A 19,230-nucleotide genomic window follows, 5' to 3' on the forward strand; every position below is an offset into this window, starting at 1 on the left:
TTGTGTGTGGGGGCTGAGGGAGCTCCTACTCACCCTTTCCTGTTTTTCTTTGAATGCTCTCCTCAGGTTGGGTGGGCTCAAAACACTTTCAAAAATTTTCCACCGCTCGGCTGTTTCCTCAGCTGTTCTGTCTCTCCTGTGTGGAGAGAAGTCAGCAGAACTGTGGGTGGAGGAGGGAAAACTGAGAGAAATATAGTACAGGGATTAGCTGTGTGGGCTGTGCAGAGAGAAGCTGTGTACTGAATGACAAATCTGTGAGACTCAATACACCACAAAAGTAGTTGGTAGTGAACTTCCTGCCCCTTCCCCTGCCACCCTGGCTGTGGCTGTAGGGTGTAGAAACCCTCCCTGGGTCCCCCTCCCCAGAAGCATCCCCAGGGTGAGCTGGGGTCTGGGTGCTGGGCCTGTAAACTCATGTTCCTCCTGCTTCCAGCATTCAGGGCCACACATGGTGGGGCAGGAACAGAATTGTCTCTCATGGTTGGGTTTTCTAGCTGGGGACAGCTGCCACTCTGTCTGTATAATAAGGACAAATAGGGGCGAGTTTTCTAATGAACTTAGTACCTGAATAGGATATGAAGAATCCCAGCATTTCTTTCTTTTTAAAAAAACTTTGTACCAAATTTTTGGCTGGATAGGTGATGACCAATTGTCAACAGCAAATGATTTGACCTTCAAATCATTGACTTCCTCCTCATGGAGGAGGCAGTTATTCCTGCTCCAAGCTTGCTTCACAGGGTGATAGGAGGATCATTGACATGAACGGACCAAAATTTATTGAGTATTTAAGAGCTAATAGCCAATGTTTACATGGTATTGTTTTCCTGACGCAGGTAATATCTCTCAGCAAGGAGCACTTGGGAGAGTGAGTTATGGGATGATTCCCACTCCCTTACCCAGGATTCTTGGCATTTAGCTTTTCCTAAAAGAAATCTTTCTTCCGAAATGAATCTAATTAACTTTGATCATTTACAATCCTATACACCTCCTGGTTGTATAGTAAAACCTCAATCAATGAAAACCCAGACTGTTCCTTCACTTCTACCTTATGTTCTGTCAATTTCCAAAAGGATTCAAATTGTTCACTATAAAAGACCTAGACATAATAGAACGACTAGAAACAATCATGTAAGAACAAGAGCCAGATCATGCAGGGGTGAGGAGATTGTATCAGAAAGTACAGGTTAAGAACAGTAGCTCAATGGAACATAAAATTTCAATCTGAACTTCCTGGTAGCTAAGGTGAAAACAAGAGAGGGGGAGACAGCAAGAGGGAGAAAGAGATTACATAACTCGTCTTTTTATAAAAAGGAAGCATAACATTTCACTAAGAGACAATTATATTTCTTGACATTCAGCTCTAAGATGAATTTTTCATGTAGATCTTTATATAAGGGCTATTGAACAAGATAATAGTGATTGTCTTTAAGAGCAGTTTTACAAAAATTGCAAAAACATTGCCGATGTAATCATTTTTTAAACAAGGTCTGAAAATGTAATGTTAAATCACCATTCCAGGCGGGTGGTGCTATAGGGACCTCAAGTAATTGTCTACATATGTGGCCTTAAAGTGGTTAAGGAAAATTTAGAGAATCCAGAGGAATGGATGTTACTAGACTCCTGGGCTTCTCTGCCTGAAATAGAAATGCTATCATTCAGGCTTTGGAGGGGAACTACAGAGAAAACAAAACTCCAGGATCCTTCTGCTGGAATCCTTTGGCTCACTTAGATTTTTGTGAGAAATCTAATTACAGGAGAGCCTGAGTCCCAAGGTTGGCAGTGTTCAGCCCTCGTGTTCCTACGCTATTATGAATAGTGATGTTTAGTTAACACTGAATCTCATAATGTCCTCATTTATCAAAAGAAAAATGGTCCTGTTCAAAAATTTTTATTTTACCAAGTTAAAAAAAAATCCATATATAAAGAATTTTCTTCTTAATCCTGATCTAACTAAAGTTTTTCATCTTAAAACAGAAAGTTCCATGTTTATACAGTTTAGGTTTTTAAAATGGCTTCCAACAGCAAAAGTTAGTTCTTGCATTTAATGTTGCTTATGTTCTCATGGATTTTTCTTCTTTTTCCTATTTCTCCCTCCCATCCCGTCTCAGCCCACTCTATCTTATGAGTGTGTTTTCCAAACCTAACTGATCATAAAAATCAACTGGGTTGCTTGTAAAAGCTTAGATTCACAGGCCTCCTTAAGAAATTCCAATTCAGAAGGTCTAATGTGTCCGGGCAGGTCTGGGAAACACTACTAGCTGGTCCCCTAGGGCCCAGCCATGTGCTCTGTTCACAGTTCACATGAAATGGTGTTGACTGACCGGCTGAATGTTGGTGCAGCCAACAGGAATGCTAGCAAGAACCCACTGTGTTTTTAACAAACAATTTGTACTTAGCCATCTGTTGTGCACTGCAGTGACAGCACCATCCGTAGGCTGCTTCCAGGAGTAATGGCACTGGATTCCTCCATATTGTTTGTACACATGCCGCCCCCCTCTGCCAGGGAGAAAACATGCTAAGTCTAGGTGTTAGACACGGCAACGCAGAGGCAGTCACTCCTCAGTATTACCAGCCCCTCAGGTTCCCTAAAACACACATACACTCCTTTCTTCCATCCCACACAAATTGTTGAATTATCGAATTCCTAGAGAAGCTACTATACAAAATTCAAATTAACACGTGTTCTGCAAACACATTCAACCAACTCCTGAGCTTGTAATCTAGCTCTAAAAGTAAATTATTTAATTAATTTTGGATAATATCCAAATGGTACAAAATTCAAAAGATACAAAGGGATACAGTGAAAATTAAGTCTCCTTTCTATTTATCTGTCACCTACTCAATTCTTCTCCCTGGAGGCAACTACTCTTACCTGATTCATATTTATCCTTTCAGATGTGTGTATACAAACATCTCTATATTTTTGCAACCAATGGTAGCATACTATAGATATTTCTACCACCCTTGCTTTTCTTATTTAAAAATATTTCTTGGTGAGTATCCTGTACCAATAGATATGGAACTGTCTCAATTTTAAGAACAATTCCATTATATTCGGGTTTAAGAATATAATTTAATTTATTTAACCAATTGAAAGGTACTTAAGTTGTTTCCATTTTCTTGCTATCACAAACAATGCTGCAGAAAAAACCTTATCATATATCATTTCACACGTGTACCAGATTATCTGTAATTCCTAGAAATACAATGACTGGGGTACCTGGGTGGCTCAGTTGGTTAAGCATCCAACTCTTCATTTCACTCAAGTCATAATCTCATGGTTTGTGAGATTGAGCCCCACATGGGTCTCTGTGCTGACAGCATGGAGCCTGCTTGGAATTCTCTCTCTCTTTCTCTCTCTGCCCCTCCCCTGCATGGGTACACACACTCTCTCTCTCTCTTTCTCTCAAAATAAATAAACATTGAAAAAATTCTTTAGAAATAGAATGACTGGATAGACGTTTTACATTTTGGGTTTTGATAGATATTACCAAACTGTTTACGTAGAGGTTGTGGCTGTTACACACAGGCTAGAAGCATACAAGAAGAGTGCTTTGTTCTTCATATCCTAGCCTGCATAGGGTATGATAAAACTTTTGATCTTTGACAACTTGATAGGTAGAAGATAGAATCTTATTATAGTTTCAGTGTGCATTACTATTAATAGGTTGAACATCATTTCATATGTTTCAGAGCCATGTACTTTCTTTCCTGTGAACTATTCATTTCCTTTACCTATTTTTTTTTCCTGTTGGACTATAGTTTTTTCCTTATTGATTTGTAGAAGTTCTTTGGTTTTTAAAGAACATTAGTACTCATCTACAACACGGGTTGCTAATTTCTTTTGAAGGTTTTTTGCCATGCATAATTTTTAAATTGATTTGTAATTGATATTCAATATTATATTAGGTTCAGGCATATGACATAGTGATTTAATACGTATCTACCTTATGAAGTGATCACAATAAATGTAGCTATCATCTTTTAGCATACAAAGTTATTACATACCATTAACATACTATTAACTGTACTAACATACAGTATTCCCAATACTGTACCTTGTATCCTCATATTTTATAAGTAGAAGTTTGTATCTTTTAATCCCCTTCTCCTATATCACCCATCCTCCCACCCCTCTCCCCTCTGGCAACCACCAGATGGTTCTCTGTATTTATGAGTCTGTTTCTGTTTTGTTTGCTCATTTTTCTTTGGATTCTACAAGTAAGTGAAATCATATGGTATTTGTCTTTGTCTGACTTAGCATTGTTTCACTTAGCATTATATACTCTAGGTCCATCCATGTTGTTACAAATGGCAAGATTTTGTTCTTTTTTATAGCTGAGTATTATTCCATTGTGAGCTAGGTCTGTAGGCCTAGATATAGAAATATCTCACATCCTCTTTAATCCATTGATGGACCCTTAGGTTGTTTCCATTCCTTGGCTATTGTAAATAACGTTGCAGTGAACATGGGGATGCAGGTATCTTTTTAAGTTAGTGTTTTCATATTCTTTGGATAAATACCCAGCAGTGAAATTGCTAGATGATATGGTTGCTCTGTTTTTAATTTTTTGAGGACCCTCCATACTGTCTTCCACAGTGGCTGCACCATTTTGCATTCCCACCAACAGTACACAAGGGTTCCCTTTTCTCCACATTCTTGCCAATGGTTGTTACTTCTTATCTTTTTGATAATAGCTATTCTAACAGGTGTGAGGTGCCATCTATTGTGGTTTTGACTGATGTCTCTGTGGTGATGAATCATGTTGCATATGCCATGTATACCTTTTGATATTATTTTAGTTGAATTTATCAATCTCCTTTTAAAATAGCTTTAGTTTTTGTCTCCTATTTAAAAATCCTCTCTCTTATGTTTTTTTTAGTATCCAGTGATTTCATTTTTAAAAACTAGATCTTTTATCATCTGAAATTTATTTCAGTAGCAAGTGTGAAATTAGTAATCCAACTTTATTTTTTCAGTATGACTATCCAGCTGTCCGAGGAAGAAAACCCATCATTTGACCTTCTGATTTGAAATACTTCCGTTATTATCTACTTAAGAGCCTGTGTTTGGCTCCATTCCTGACCTTTATAATCTGTCACGTGTTCTATTGATCCATCTGTTTATGTCCCAGTGCCATGCAGTTTTCATTACCTTAGCTTTGTAATTTAGAACTCTTGGTAGGTTAGGTTGCCCCTGCATGACTTCTTTTTTTAACCTCATGTCCATGTCTTCAACTTATAGGAATGCTTTTAGTATTTTCTCATTGAGCATTAGGTCCCTAATGGTTTTTTTACTTCATGAAGACCCTTTTCAATTCCCACGTAAAATGATTCTTGCCCCATTGTCTGTATGGTAGGTTGTGTCAAACTTTAGACTGCCTTGTGAAAGGTCTCAAGCTACAAAGGCCTTCCTTATATTGGGCAGACATTGGCTCCCAGTGGCTTCCACTCATTTGCCTTCTGAAACAACAGAAGGGGGGAACAGTCTCATTTACCGTAGCCTTTTGGACTTCTGTGGGTCTCCTTGAAAGTTTCTCTCTGCATTACAGCACTGGAGTTTAACAAATGTCATTTGTTCTACCAGTGGAGAGATGAGCAGCTGAAAGTCTTTCAAAGACCTGCTGAGCACAGAAAGGTGGGATTGTACTCCTCGGCATGCTTATGCTCCACCAGCAATCTGCTAATTGCTGATGCATCAGGGTTTCTAGATGCTTCCTTGCCCTCACATTCCTGAAAATTGCACATAGAGAGCTGTCCCCTACACTGCAGTATGGCTCTTATAGGGAGAATTCCACACTTATGACCCAAAGTGAGGCCATCTGACTCACATTTCTTACTGTCTTTTGAATTTTACTCTTGGCTTTAGACTTCTCACATAGATCAGTCATAGTACTGACGAGGCTAACATCCCTCTTACCTAAGCACCAACAACTTGCTGTGGTTCCATGTGTTGTGTAATCACTTACCTCAGTTTGGATATTCTGTGAATCTGGGTCCTACTGCAAACTACACTTTGAATAAGTCATGTGGGTTCGGTTGCAGTGATGATGTTTTTGTTTCTGCAATTAAAAAAATTATCATCTGTGGAAGAGTGCCACTCTTCAGATTTCAAATTCCAAATTTTTAAGTCTTTATTGGGTGGGGCCCTGGGTGGTTCAGTCGGTTAAGCGCCCTACTTCTGCTTGGGTCATGATCGTGTGGTTCGTGAGTTTGAGCCCTGTGTCAGGCTCTGTGCTGACAGCTTGGAGCCGGGAGCCTGCTTCAGATTTTGTGTCTCCCTCTCTCTGCCGCTCCCCTGCTCACACTCTGTGTTTCTCTCTCTCTCTAAAAAAATAAACATTAAAAAAAAGTTTTTATTTGGCTACAAAGCAAGGAAAGCTAATATGAGGAATTTTATGGCATTCAAGTGATGAGGTCAGACAAGTAAAAAGACATGGAGATAAACCATTTGTATGTGAGATTTTTTGCTTTGTTCTTGGTGCTGGAGCATAAGATGACAACTTGTCACCAATAAAACTCTATGACATTTCACATCATTTTCGTGCTCATGCCTAGTGCTTTTATTTCACAGATGCAATGAGGGCATCGTGCATATCTATCAACTCTGCACGGCCTGTTCACATACTGAAAGCAGGATCTGATTCCATATTCTGACTTCAATACCGTGTAGACCTTTATTCTTTAAATGAGTGGTGAGACATAGGATGCAGTTGATTATATATATGGAATTCTTTCCTTGACAAACTTCCTAAAACTTCAAGGCAAACACTTCCCCCAAATCAGTATTTTTGGTATTTAACAATCTCATTGTTATGAAATGAAGCCAGCATGTTTTATCCCTTCTCTGAAACTAAAATTTCCTCACCTAGTCTTGCTAAAAGCCCCTCAGGCTTCAGGGTAACGGAAGCACACAAGTGATTGACAGACATTTATTTCATGAGTGAATGAAGTTAATTCAGTACAGGCCCAAGTATGCTTACTGAGACAATAATTTTACAGCTTATTATAATTAGCATACATTTAAAACATCTCTTTAGTCATCAAATCAAATAAGATAAGCAATACATCCACCCCAGAATAATATGCTAGATATTAGTCAGGAATTACATTCTTAATCATAGGACGTGGGTTTTCATTAACTAACTGAAGCATAATTAGTTGTCTGTGAACATGTGGCTCATTGATCCCCTGTGCATCTAAAGATAGTGCTTGTGGAGGGCTGGGTCAGGTGGTAGGTTCTGAAATAACCGCCAATAACATCTGAGCAGTCTCCAGTGGTCTCTTCCAGACAGGGACTAAATAGCATATACACAAATAGACCCAGTCTGCTCCCCTCCTCTGTCCCCTTCTTTCTGAGGAAGACGGGGTGTTTTTTCACTTTTAGCCGTGGTGGGGGAGGGCATTGTTACTTTGTACATATTTCCTGCTTTTGAAAACTTTTTGATTAGTTTGTTTTTTGAATCAATGATGCTTTTTCCTTCTTCTGATTCTCCATGGTGTTCTCTAAGGCAGGTACTGAGAAGTGAAATAAATCTACAGAAGTAGAAGTGACCTGAAAAAAATCTTTGATTCAAACACTTTTGTAGTACATTTGTTGATAACAAACACAAAGAAAAACAAAAACAAACAAGCAAACGGATTAAAAAGAAAAAAAAAAAACCTTCTGAGAACGAGCAGGAAGGGTATTGTACTATTGTTTTCACTGACCATTATCCAAAGGCAAGATCTCCAGGGAACAGAGCCTGGCATTAGCACTCAGATTAGGAATTCCTCAGTAAGAAGCCTAACTTGTAACTCTCTCCAAAGCCTCTCCAAATAGAGGCTGAAAAAAAAGAGCAGTTGTGTAATTTACTTGTATACATGCTCTGGGCCATGCTATCAAGCAGATCAAGAGAATAGAAAAGAGGCACAAACTACTTCAGCTCCCCAGCAAGTTCTGAGAGCTCTCTGTTCAAATCCAGCAAGTCTGTATGTGTTTAAATGGTTGGGCTATTGTAAGCCTGTTGCCACTTAGATACCACTACCAGCCTTTTATCTTAATCTACACGGGAGATTTAGAAACAGAAACTTTGGGGATTTTATTTGGCAATTAGAACTTGCTTTTCTTGCTTGGACTAAACTTGCTTTACAAGATATTGTCTTCTAGGGGCGCCTAGGCTACTCAGTCGGTTAAGTGTCTGACTCTTGATACCAGCTCAGGTCATGATCCCAGGGTTGTGAGATCAAGCCCTGCATCGGGCTCTAAGCTGACAGTGAGGAGCCTGCTTTGGATTCTCTCTCTCTCTCTCTCTCTCTCTCTCTGCCCCTTCCCTGCTTACTCTCTCTCTCTCTCTCTCTCTCTCAAAATAAATAAACTTAAATATTTTTTAAAAGATATTGTATTCTTTAGGGCTCTTCTGTTTCTATAACTTGACTGGCTTTTGTATGATGGCCATGTACAAAATCATCACTCACCTTAAGTTTTCCACTATGCTGGATCTGCTAATTAGATATTAGGATCTGTGGTATTATAGATTGGCTTAACATCATCTTAATCCAGAAATGCCCTCTTAGGCAGAAATTGATAAAGTAATATATTCTTGCAGACTCATTAACCACAAAATTAGTCTGTTTTCTGAATTTTAAAAAAAAGTTTGGTTCATTTCAGGAGCATTCTGGAAGGCATATATTGGACAAAGTTGACAAAGGTAGAAGTGATTTGATTAAGTAATCTTTGCGGACCATAAACATTTTGTAGAATCGGGCTTGCTAACTCGGTGGTCACCAAAAGGGAAAAATAAGTTATTTGTTGTTAATAAAAAATGTTCATTCACTCCAGGATTGAAATATGATGAGTTGTTTAGCGTGTGACCCGGTATTTAAATTCGTTTTTCTTTTGTGTTTAGATCCTTCTCTGGAATTAAAGGACTCCAGCTGAAAGTTAACCTCCAACCCAATGACAATTACTTTTTCTACGTGAGAGCCATCAATGCATTTGGGGCAAGCGAGCAGAGTGAAGCTGCCCTCATTTCCACCAGAGGTACTTCTTTTTCATACACACACAGAGAACTATTTCCAAGCATTTCCATTTCTTTCCTTCTAACACCTAGAGAAGACACTGTAGAAGACTACTTCTTAAAGCTCCAACCTCTTGGACTAGGTTCTTGGCATGAGGACCCAACATTGGTTAAAGACCAAGATATTTCTTTTAGATATCTGGTTTAAGAAGTTCTCAACTTGGCTACCCATTAGCCATCAGTCAGGGTACTTAAAAAAGACCGATGTTGGGGCCCCACTCATGGAGACTCTGATCTGATTGATCTGGAAATGCATATGGGCTCTGACATGTGTTTTTAATCCCCCCAGATGATTCTTGTTTGGCTCTCAATGTGCTATAATTAGTGGGCATGTTTTGAGTGTGTGTTAGGGCCAGTGGGATGGGGATATTCTTATTTTATTACACTGTAAACTCTATGAGCAAGCTTCCAGTCTCATTCTTCTGTTTATTTCTGGTGCCTAGCACATAGTTTGTGCCAATTAATGTTTGTTGAATAAATGAGTGAATAACTCAAGGAAGTGATAAAGCTGTTCAATGACATTTTGGAGAAAATAGCCAAATGATGCCCATAAAAAAATACTTGGCTGTTCTCAATTATTGTGAAAAGTGAGAGATGCAAAGGTGATCATTTTCTTATCTTACCCTCGACCCAAAGATGGCAGAAGATTGAGGGCGGTACATCAAGTGATTTGCTTAACCAGCAAAAACTTGTGCACAAGCCTTGTTTGTGATGTGGTCAGGGCCAGCCTGATGTTTACAGGAGAGGACATGAGGGCTGCCTTCCCAGAAATATTTCCCCTCCAGTCCTAATATGGTGCCTGGATCTTCCACTGTTAGAACCACTCCCTCGGCTGACACCAGTGCATCTTCAGACTTTCACGTGCACGTGAATCTCCCGAGGAGCCTGAGAAAGTGCAGATTTTGGTTCAGGAGGTCAGGACGGGCCTGAGCTTCTGCATTTCTAGCCAGTTTCCAGGTGATGTCGCTGGCCAGAGGAGCACAGTTTGCATAGCAGAGGGAGCTCGACTATGCGAGGCGCACCGCAGCACCAGGTGCAGGCACGTGGTCATTAGCACTCACCCAGGCCTTGTTTGTCATGGATGAGATTTCCAGCTTGTGGATCTGAAGACACTGAGCAGGGCATTTTGATGTCAGGGGAGAGGGAGACTGCAGTCTGAAATGTGGGGCTTGGCCCAGGGACAGCACTTACTATTATGGTCATCTTATAATCTTATGTTCATAACTGCAACAGGAACCCGATTTCTTCTGTTGCGAGAAACGGCTCATCCTGCCCTGCAGATTTCCTCAAATGGGACAGTGATCAGCTTCTCTGAGAGGAGACGGCTGACAGAGTAAGTTGAGTGTTCTGAGAGGGGTGTCGCCCTGGTGTGGCCTTGCCTGCGCATGTTCTTGGTTTAATGGACATACCTGGGAGTATAGTATTGAATATCATCACGAGCATACCCATACGGTTCGGGTACGGCTCATCACTAGGGAGAAAGTGCCAGTAGTTCCTAAGTTGGAGTAAGTGTCAGTATTTGTATTGCAAACACAAGCACAGATGGTTTTGCTTAAAACATAGGCTGTTTTCAGGTACCATCACTGATTTAATGAAAAAAAGAGTCTAGGCTAAATTCTTCTGTTATTTTCAATAGCAGACCAGGTTTTGAAGAGAGGAGAATGACATTTTGTTGAGTTTCTGCTTCTGGCCACAGGGAGGACTTTCAGAGTTTCAGACTTTCTTGTCCCTCCCCACCCAGGAGCTCCCAGAAAAAGGAGTACTAAAGAGCCAAAAGCCGAGGGCCCCATGGGGAGACTGATCTGCAATTTGCTTGCAATCTCTCACGGTCATTGTGAGGGGCAAATGGTCAAATGTGAGAAAGTATGTGAAGGCTTTTGAAAAGTGTAAAACATGTGAGACACAGGCAGCTGTTGGCATGCATGTGCCTCCCACATGGCTGCCGGCAAGCCCTCAGTCCCTCACTGTGGCTGCCAGCAATGTCCTGTGTGGTTTTCCCTTCTGGTTGCTATTCACCGTATTCACTACGGTGCATGGCCCAGCTCAAGTGCTAGCTGCTCCTGGAAGTCTTCTCTGGGCCCCAGCGCCCTTTGATCTTACCTGTGAAAAGGTCTGAGAGCAGGTGGATTGTTTGTTAGCCACTCTGTCTTGAATAATCCTCAAGGAGCAGCCCTGTATTCTGCATCTTTGAATTCCCAGAATCTAGCATAGGGCCTGGAATGTTGTAGGTGCTAAAAAATATACAAATAAGTGAATTCAGAGGAAAAAAAAGGTTTTTTTGTTTTTTTTTTTTTATTTTTTTTTATTATTTAAAAATTTTTTTTTTCAACGTTTATTTATTTTTGGGACAGAGAGAGACAGAGCATGAACGGGGGAGGGGCAGAGAGAGAGGGAGACACAGAATCGGAAACAGGCTCCAGGCTGCGAGCCATCAGCCCAGAGCCTGACGCGGGGCTCGAACTCACGGACCGTGAGATCGTGACCTGGCTGAAGTCGGACGCCTAACCGACTGCGCCACCCAGGCGCCCCCAGAGGAAAAAAAGGTTTAAGAAATAGATTGGGCTTTTCTTTTTCTGATTTTTCAAAAAATCAAAAAGAAAAGAAATAGACTGGAAGTCGGTTAGAGTTCATAGATGGTAACTGATGGTAACTGTAATGTATTTCATAGACCTTTATTTATTATTAACCTGAAAATTAGCTCATAAATATCAGGCAGCCAGGCTTTGCTCAGAGGGCAAGGGCCTGTCAGTATCCACCTCTTTGAAAGGAGGTTGTTGGGTAAAGACACGAGAAAGTGAAATACATTCCTTTGCATTAATCATTTTCTCATCTCTTAAAAAGGAGAGGGTGCTGACTGAATATTAACACTGCTTAAATTAAAAATGCTTCCTTGCTGTCTCAGCCATTTCAAAGCAGGATTGAGTACTTCATGCAAACAAGGTCACCCATCAGCAGTTGAAAGTGCTTGGGTTCATTTCACGGTGCCTGTTACAAAAATAGCTAAGGTGAGACAAAAGGAGACCTTTCAACAACCTCTCAGGTGCCCCTACTACAATCCAAAGAGGCCAGAGTCCCAAAGACTGTTGACCACAGCTTCTACAAAGCACACTCATCACTCCTGATCAGTTCTACACTCTGCTCTGGCCTCACCGGCTGTCTTGCCATTTAAGAGCTGCACCTCATTTGGTCTCTGTGCCCAGTAAGGTCAGCAAACACCAGAACTCATTGTTAAAGAAGATTTTGGAGACTCCTCCCCTACCTCCTCCTACTTTTCTTCGTCTTCTCTTGATGTTTTGGAAAAAAACTTTGCAAGTTATGTTCTCTTGGACCTCCCCACCTTCCTCCCTTGTATTTCCTCACTCTCCCTGAAAACAGAGATGGTGCCATGTCTTTTTTTCCCCTGCCATTATTCTAATTATTTCCTGGCTCTTAGCTTCTTCAAGAGATGCAGTATACTATACATGCATGGTGTATGTGGCAGCAGAAATATGTTGAATGCATGTTGAAAATTTGTGCAGTTCTGTGGCAATGAGCTGAAAGTTGGGGGCACAATGGACAACAAATGTCTCTAGTCAAATTCCAGCAGTTTCCAAGGATAGAATCCTGCCTAAACTGTGTGCAACTGTGTGAATGTGGATGTTTAGGAGATCAAAGCTGGTGATACCTGTGCTAGGCTTAAGTGATCCACTTTGTCTGCAGAATCCCCTCAGTGCTGGGTGAGGAGCTGCCTGCCTGTGGCCAGCATTACTGGGAAACCACAGTCACAGACTGCCCAGCTTACCGACTTGGCATCTGCTCCCGTTCAGCTGTGCAGGCTGGTACCCTGGGACAAGGGGAGACTTCGTGGTACATGCACTGCTCTGAGCCACAGAGGTAAGCTGGAGCCTTGCTTCCCTTCTTGGTCAAAGTGTCATGAGTTAATGTGTAGGCAGAGGTCTCTGAGGCACCTAACAAATAGTATCCTACTTCCCTGTCCAAGTCTGAGCCGACAAAGAAAGAAAACAAAAGAGTCAAACATACGAAGACTAAACTGTTAGTCTGATTACTGAGGAAGCCAACTTTAGTGAATGTGATTCATACCTGAGGGAAAGGAGATTTCTTACATTGAACCCTATTAATAGATTTCACCCAGCCATGCCACCTTCCCCACCCTGCATGGCAGAGTTCGTCCCTGGAGAAACAAAAAAGGAAGTATGTTTCATCAGTCAGCTCATTCTCCAAAGATAGTGAGGAGTGACCTCTATGCCACGCATGGCCAATTTCTCCTTCTAAACTCACCTGAGGGTGGAGGAGGTGACAAGGGTAGTACTAAAAAGCTTCCTCCCCAGAGAAATCAACAGGAGTGAGAAAAGAAGTGAGTCCCCGATTCCCCTCTCATTGGTCCATATCAGGAATTGGCAAACTATAGCCTATAGGTCAAATAGGACCACTGCCTGTTTTTGTAAAATTTTACTGATACTATTATTGGAATACAGTCATGCTCATTGGTTTACATATTGTCTGTGGCTACTTTTGCATGTCAGTGGCAGAGCTGACTAGTCATAACAGCAACCAGTGACCCCCAAAGCCTAAAATATTTACTATGTGGCTCTTTACAGAAAAAGTTTGCTAACTGTATTAGTTGTAGTTTTGTTTGGTTGGTTACTATGTAAACACCATAACCTGTGTTAGTCTCAGAGAGATGAGGCAAGCATGGAATGATCTGAATATGCTCACAGGGTGGTCTTTATTAGAAACCTGACTTTAGTCCTGGCCCCATCCTTGATTAGCCTCCTGTTGGCTACTCACCAGGAGTCATTGAACCCTTTGAGCATACCTAATAGACCTCATCTATCTTGTCAAGGGACAGGGATGCTACATTTTTGGGTTGTGAGGATCACATGAAGTCAGGTACAGGGGAGAGTCTTGAAATTGTAAAGTATCAGGAAAATGTGAGGCATTATTCAAATGTAATGCTTTAAAAAGGAAGCCTTCAGAGCTCACAAGTTCCCAGAAAAAGGCCCACAGATTGGGATTTTGCATATCTCTGGCTGCACATTCCTCCCTGTATCCTATTTGACAGAGTTTGATTTTCTGACATGGTTCATAAGGACACTATCTCCAAGAGCTATTTAAAGTCACATTTCATCAAGTCAGAGCAATTATGATAATTGATGTTCATTGCTGTGCAATGCTTAAGGGCCTAGCCCCTGCCTGGAGTTTAAAATCTCTCAAACCCAGAAATTATAATGAGTAGATTTAGAGCTGGAACCAGATATTGATTTCATGAACCAGATATTGATTTCGTGAAAATTTCCTTTAGGCACTTGAATCTTTTTATTTATTTATTTTTTAACATTTTTAAAAAGTTAATTTATTTTGAAAGAGAGAGAGAGAGAGAACATGAGCTAGGGAGGGGCACAGAGAGAGAGAGAGAGAGAGAGAGAGAGAGAGAGATCTCAAGCAGGCTCTGCAGGGTCAGCATGGGACCCTGATGCAGGGCTTGAACTTAACTAATTGTGAAATCATGACCTGAGCTGGAATCAAGAGTCAGATGCTTCACTAACTGAGCCACCCAGGTGCCCCAACACTTGAATCTTTGAAACCCCAAAACCATAGATTAGCCTCCAGTAACAAACTTCTTGTACAGACAAGATACAGAATTGTATCTTGTCAACAGGTTCAACAAGTTTGGTCTTCGGCTCTTTCAGGCCCAGGGTAGGCTCTGTGGGTTCCGGGAGGAAGAGTGTGCCCGTCTGTGTGGTCACAGCACAGAGAGGTCAAGCCTTGAGTGCCTTCATTTCATGTTTCAAATAGAGCACCCCACCTTAAGGCACTGTGATAACCACTGTGGCAGACCCCTCTCTATTTCACTTTTCTGGCTTCATGATTTTAAACCAAACTGTATTACTGTTGATACTGCTTGGGTAGAATCTAAGGTTTAAGATATTATAGGTGGAAAGGAGAAATGGAGAGGGTCCGAGGACATAGAATCAACTGGACTTCTTCCTGCCCACTCCTAAACTTTCTCCCCTAGTTCACAGCCTTTTCACCTCCTCCACCACAGCTACCATGCCTGTACCTTCCAGGCGAGGTCTGCACCCATGCCACACTATCCTGTGTGTTGCAACTGGCAAATATTTCTAGAATATCATTTCCATCATGTCCCTTGTGTTTTTGCTCAAAAATCTACAAACATCTACAGTTTGTAGATGGGACCGCAGGCAAGACAGGAATCCAGGAATATGACCAGGAAGGGGGAAGGATGAGGAGACCCAAGGGGAGTAAACCATCACGACCAAAAGGGGCTGGACTCAGTCTTGGCCAGTAGTGAGATTCACAGAGGTGGGCCCACCGGGACGTGGGGGCCCCAGTAGAGCAGTTCCAGAATTACATGGGTACCTAGAATCAAGTTTCGATCTTTGTTCGAAAGACACCAGCAGTCCCAAGAAGGGGCAGGCAAAAGCTGGGCAGATAAGAGGGCTCCAGGCAGACAGGCTTGGTTTCAGGCCAGAGTGGAGGCTAGAGAAGGAACTGATATGCTGGATAGGAAATGGAGGTGGAAGCAGGGCAGGGCAGGGCAGGGCAGATTCCAGGCCCTGCAGAACTGGTGGAGCCAAGGCTTTGAGGAATGTCTCTCCCTCCTTGGCCTCTATGGACTAGCTCAGGGACTGACTGGGGCTGGGCCTGTGAGCACCAGGGGCCTTCTAAGCATGACTTGGGGAAAATAGCTCAGTAGGGCGTTCAGAACTCTCTAGACCAGTGGTGTGCATTCAAAAGTTCTATGAAGATAGAAAAATGGTGTCACAGATGGCTTTTGAAATATGGCTACGAGGACTGCAGAATTGGACATTGAATTTTATATCATTTTAATTTTAATTTAAGTGGCCACATGTGGCTAGTGGCAATTGTGATGGACAGGGCAGGTCTAGTTCCTGGCCCCTGACTTTACTTATTCATGTAATATCCTCACAGTCACTCACATGTCCTCTCCGAACCTGTCGGACAGACGGTGCTGTTCTCTATGACCAGTGGGCTTATTCTGCCACCTCGTCATTGCTTCTGCTGTCCCTGCTGGTTGGATCCCCTTCCTCTTTCCCACCTATGTCCGGTTCCAACTGTTCCTTTTTGCTGAATATGAGCTCATCTGCTCCCAAAGCCTTCTGTAAGAGTCCCAGCCTACGCTGCTGTTCCCAGTCACTGCCACTTGCAACCTTGGTCTTTTCTGTGGCTTTCAGGGCTTCCTGAGATTCTTATTGTTCTGTCAGATCTCTCACTGGCAAGACATTGAAAAGGTCCTTTATCACTGTGTACGCCTTGCTTACTTTCACATCCCCGTGAACCTCTGCTGTCTCACATGGTGTTTATTCTGCAGGGAAGTTGCTAGCTTCCCATTCCCAAAACACACCTGGACTCAAGCTTCTGGGCCCTTAACACTGACGTCATAGGCCTTAAGGGTCCTTGGCTTTCTCTGCCACACCAGTGCCACTGTGCTTCCACTCCTCAGACCATCCCCACTGATCTTTCCCTCATCGCTTCTATCTCATTTTTTCCCTTCTCCCACTTTCAGGGCCCCAGCCTCTGCTTCTAAGACTCCCCGGAGAAAACACCAAACTTGGGTTACTTTTTGCCCAGAGCAATTTAGCCTCTTCTGTTGAGCGATTTCCCCTTCCTAGCCTGCTCCTGAACCTGTCCTTTCACAACCAAACAGGTCCATTAAATGTGTGTATAAACACTTTACCAGTCTCTGCCCTGAGACGGAGCCTCACCCATAGCCCACTTTTAAGTGATCAACAGAGTTTTCCTCCCTGGTCAGGAGGGTCTGGGTTCCCCAAGGGCAAGGACAGTACTCTGTGGTCCTTCGTAGCCCCCAGAGGGCCTAGTAAAGTGCTGGGCTCACAGACATGCCCAGTGAATACTTGTTGAGTTGAATTTATTTGAATTGAAGAGAGAAATTAGAGGCAACACACCTGAGCTGCAAGGCTGCAAAAAAACATTCAGAAGATAAAAAGGAAAGTTGGTCTGGGGCAGGGGGGTGCATATACAAAGGATGAAGTTGGGCAAAAATAATGAAAATTTTCTTAAACTTCATAAAGGCCCTTATGTAAGTTACTTAAAACATTTTTAAGCTGTAAAAGTAATACATTTTATGGAAGGCAAGCCTGCAGTACTTTTAAAAATACATGGCAGCCTCAAAGGAGTTTTATTCAAAAGAATGACACCATGAATGCGGTAGTTAAAACATGTGGGCAGCTGGGAAAGAATTAGAATGTTGAGAAAAATCACAAGGGAGGCATATGCTGGTTATTCTGGGACCGCCTCCTAATGTAGAAGGAGCAAAATTATTAAAAGTGTTTGTCTGTTGAGATGAGCTATGCATTTTAGCATCTAGGAGGGATCTGGTTAAAGGAATTGGGATAACATTATTGCAACTCACTGTGTAGTGAAGTTAATAACTGAAAAATTAGTTATCACCGAGTGATCTTCTTCACCATGGTCTTTCAAGATTTCTAGTTTTTAATTCCCCATTCTGTTTCATTTCAGATATACATTCTTCTACAGTGGCATTGTGAGCGATGTGCATGTGACTGAGCATCCCGCCAGGGTGGGCATTCTGTTGGACTACAATAACCAGAGGCTTCTCTTCATTAATGCTGAAAGTGGACAGTTTCTCTTCATCATCAGGCACAGGTTTAATGAGGGTGTTCACCCTGCCTTTGCCCTGGAGAAACCTGGAAAATGTACTTTGCACCTGGGGATTGAGCCCCCAGATTCTGCAAGGCACAAGTGATTGTTGGCTTTCAGAGTTTGCGAGAAGAATAATTCAAATTTTGGGGGTCTATTGTTCTTTCCCTTGGGTGCTATATATTCAAAACGTCTCCCATACATTCGCACTAATGATAGCTACATGCACAGTGATCAGCACGTGAGCAAAACCACCAAGGAAACGTTGACTTTCTAGGTAGCGTTTGAGTAAAGACGATGGAAAAACAACTTCTACCCTTTGCTTTATGTATGTTTGCGTTCTCCCCTAAACTAAAAGAATTTATACCTGATTTGGGCACCAGAATAGAGAAGTGGTCTTCCACCTGTTTTACCCGTGATGGACAGACAGGATATCCTTCTCTGACAAGAAACATGGGCTTTTTCCATAAGAAAGATGTCACCTCACTCCATTAACGGATGTTGGATTCTAATCATTAGAGAAGGAGTTTTAATAGTTCACAGCTGATAACGAACTCTTTTGTAATAATATGTACTGTAGGACATGAGTCTCTTTTCCCTGAAATTTTAAATGTAGACAAGAGCTAGGTATTAGAAATTTCCATTTGCTAAATAAATGGCTAGAGTCTATAAAATAAAACCTGTTATATGAACTTATTATATATAACTTATGAGCCCTGCATCTCTGGACTGGGACAGACGGCCGAGTAAATGACCATCACGCTTCAGTGGGTTGTGTCACGACTAACTTTCACATAAGAATTTTACATGCGTCTTTTAAAATCTGAACACTTTTATCCCATAGTTACAGTCAACTACAGGAAGCTGGGAATCTCTTTTTGCCAAAATGAAATAGTTGGTCATTTTTAGATACTATATTGAAATCTCTTGAATTCTTCCTAAAATATGTGTGCCAAGTTGATAAATCTAGAAGGCATTTTGAGATGATTGCTCTTGTTTTCAATAATGTAAATACTTTGATCTTATTTATAGATTTTTTAAATTATGAATTCATTTCTTTCTTGTAATTAGGAAATCATATCCTACTTTTGAGATCTGTTCTAAATTCTCTTGATTCACAGCTAGAAAATCCAAACTGGATCTGTAACTGCATTGGTAGAGCCCCTCCAAAGCCATCACAACTCTGCTTTAAAATGAGAGCAGCTACGGGCAAAGTGGATACTTAGTGAAATAGAAGGAACAATGTAGTGCTTTGTTGAGAATGTTCTCTTCACTTCTGTCAAGACTTAAAAGTGTTACCATCAGGTTCTGACTCATCAGCAACCCATGGGCATTATTACTTTTTTGGTGAGAATGTCATGTAATTAAAAACAGGAACAGTAGTAGCAACCACATGAATTTTAGAATTTGTCTCAGCTTGGGTTCTTCCAAAAGTAGACCTGGAGATAAAGATGCAGGGCTGGTTGTTTACACAGGAAGGAATTCTGGGAAGCACACGGGAGGAAGT

General features: G+C 41.6%; 1 protein-coding gene across 1 annotated transcript in view; it reads left to right on the forward strand.

The window, feature by feature from the left end:
- CMYA5 (cardiomyopathy associated 5) overlaps positions 1–18,345 on the forward strand; it is an 89,808-nt gene extending 71,463 nt beyond the window's left edge. Inside the window, exons 10-13 of the mRNA XM_047849103.1 lie at positions 8,889–9,022; positions 10,293–10,392; positions 12,759–12,932; positions 17,583–18,345. Coding sequence (XP_047705059.1) covers positions 8,889–9,022; positions 10,293–10,392; positions 12,759–12,932; positions 17,583–17,829 — 655 coding nt within the window. The 3' untranslated portion in view covers positions 17,830–18,345. The remainder of the gene's footprint in view (positions 1–8,888; positions 9,023–10,292; positions 10,393–12,758; positions 12,933–17,582) is intronic.
- Positions 18,346–19,230: the final 885 nt, after the last annotated feature.

This window comes from Prionailurus viverrinus, chromosome A1, assembly GCF_022837055.1.
Source record: "Prionailurus viverrinus isolate Anna chromosome A1, UM_Priviv_1.0, whole genome shotgun sequence".
Taxonomy (NCBI): domain Eukaryota; kingdom Metazoa; phylum Chordata; class Mammalia; order Carnivora; family Felidae; genus Prionailurus; species Prionailurus viverrinus.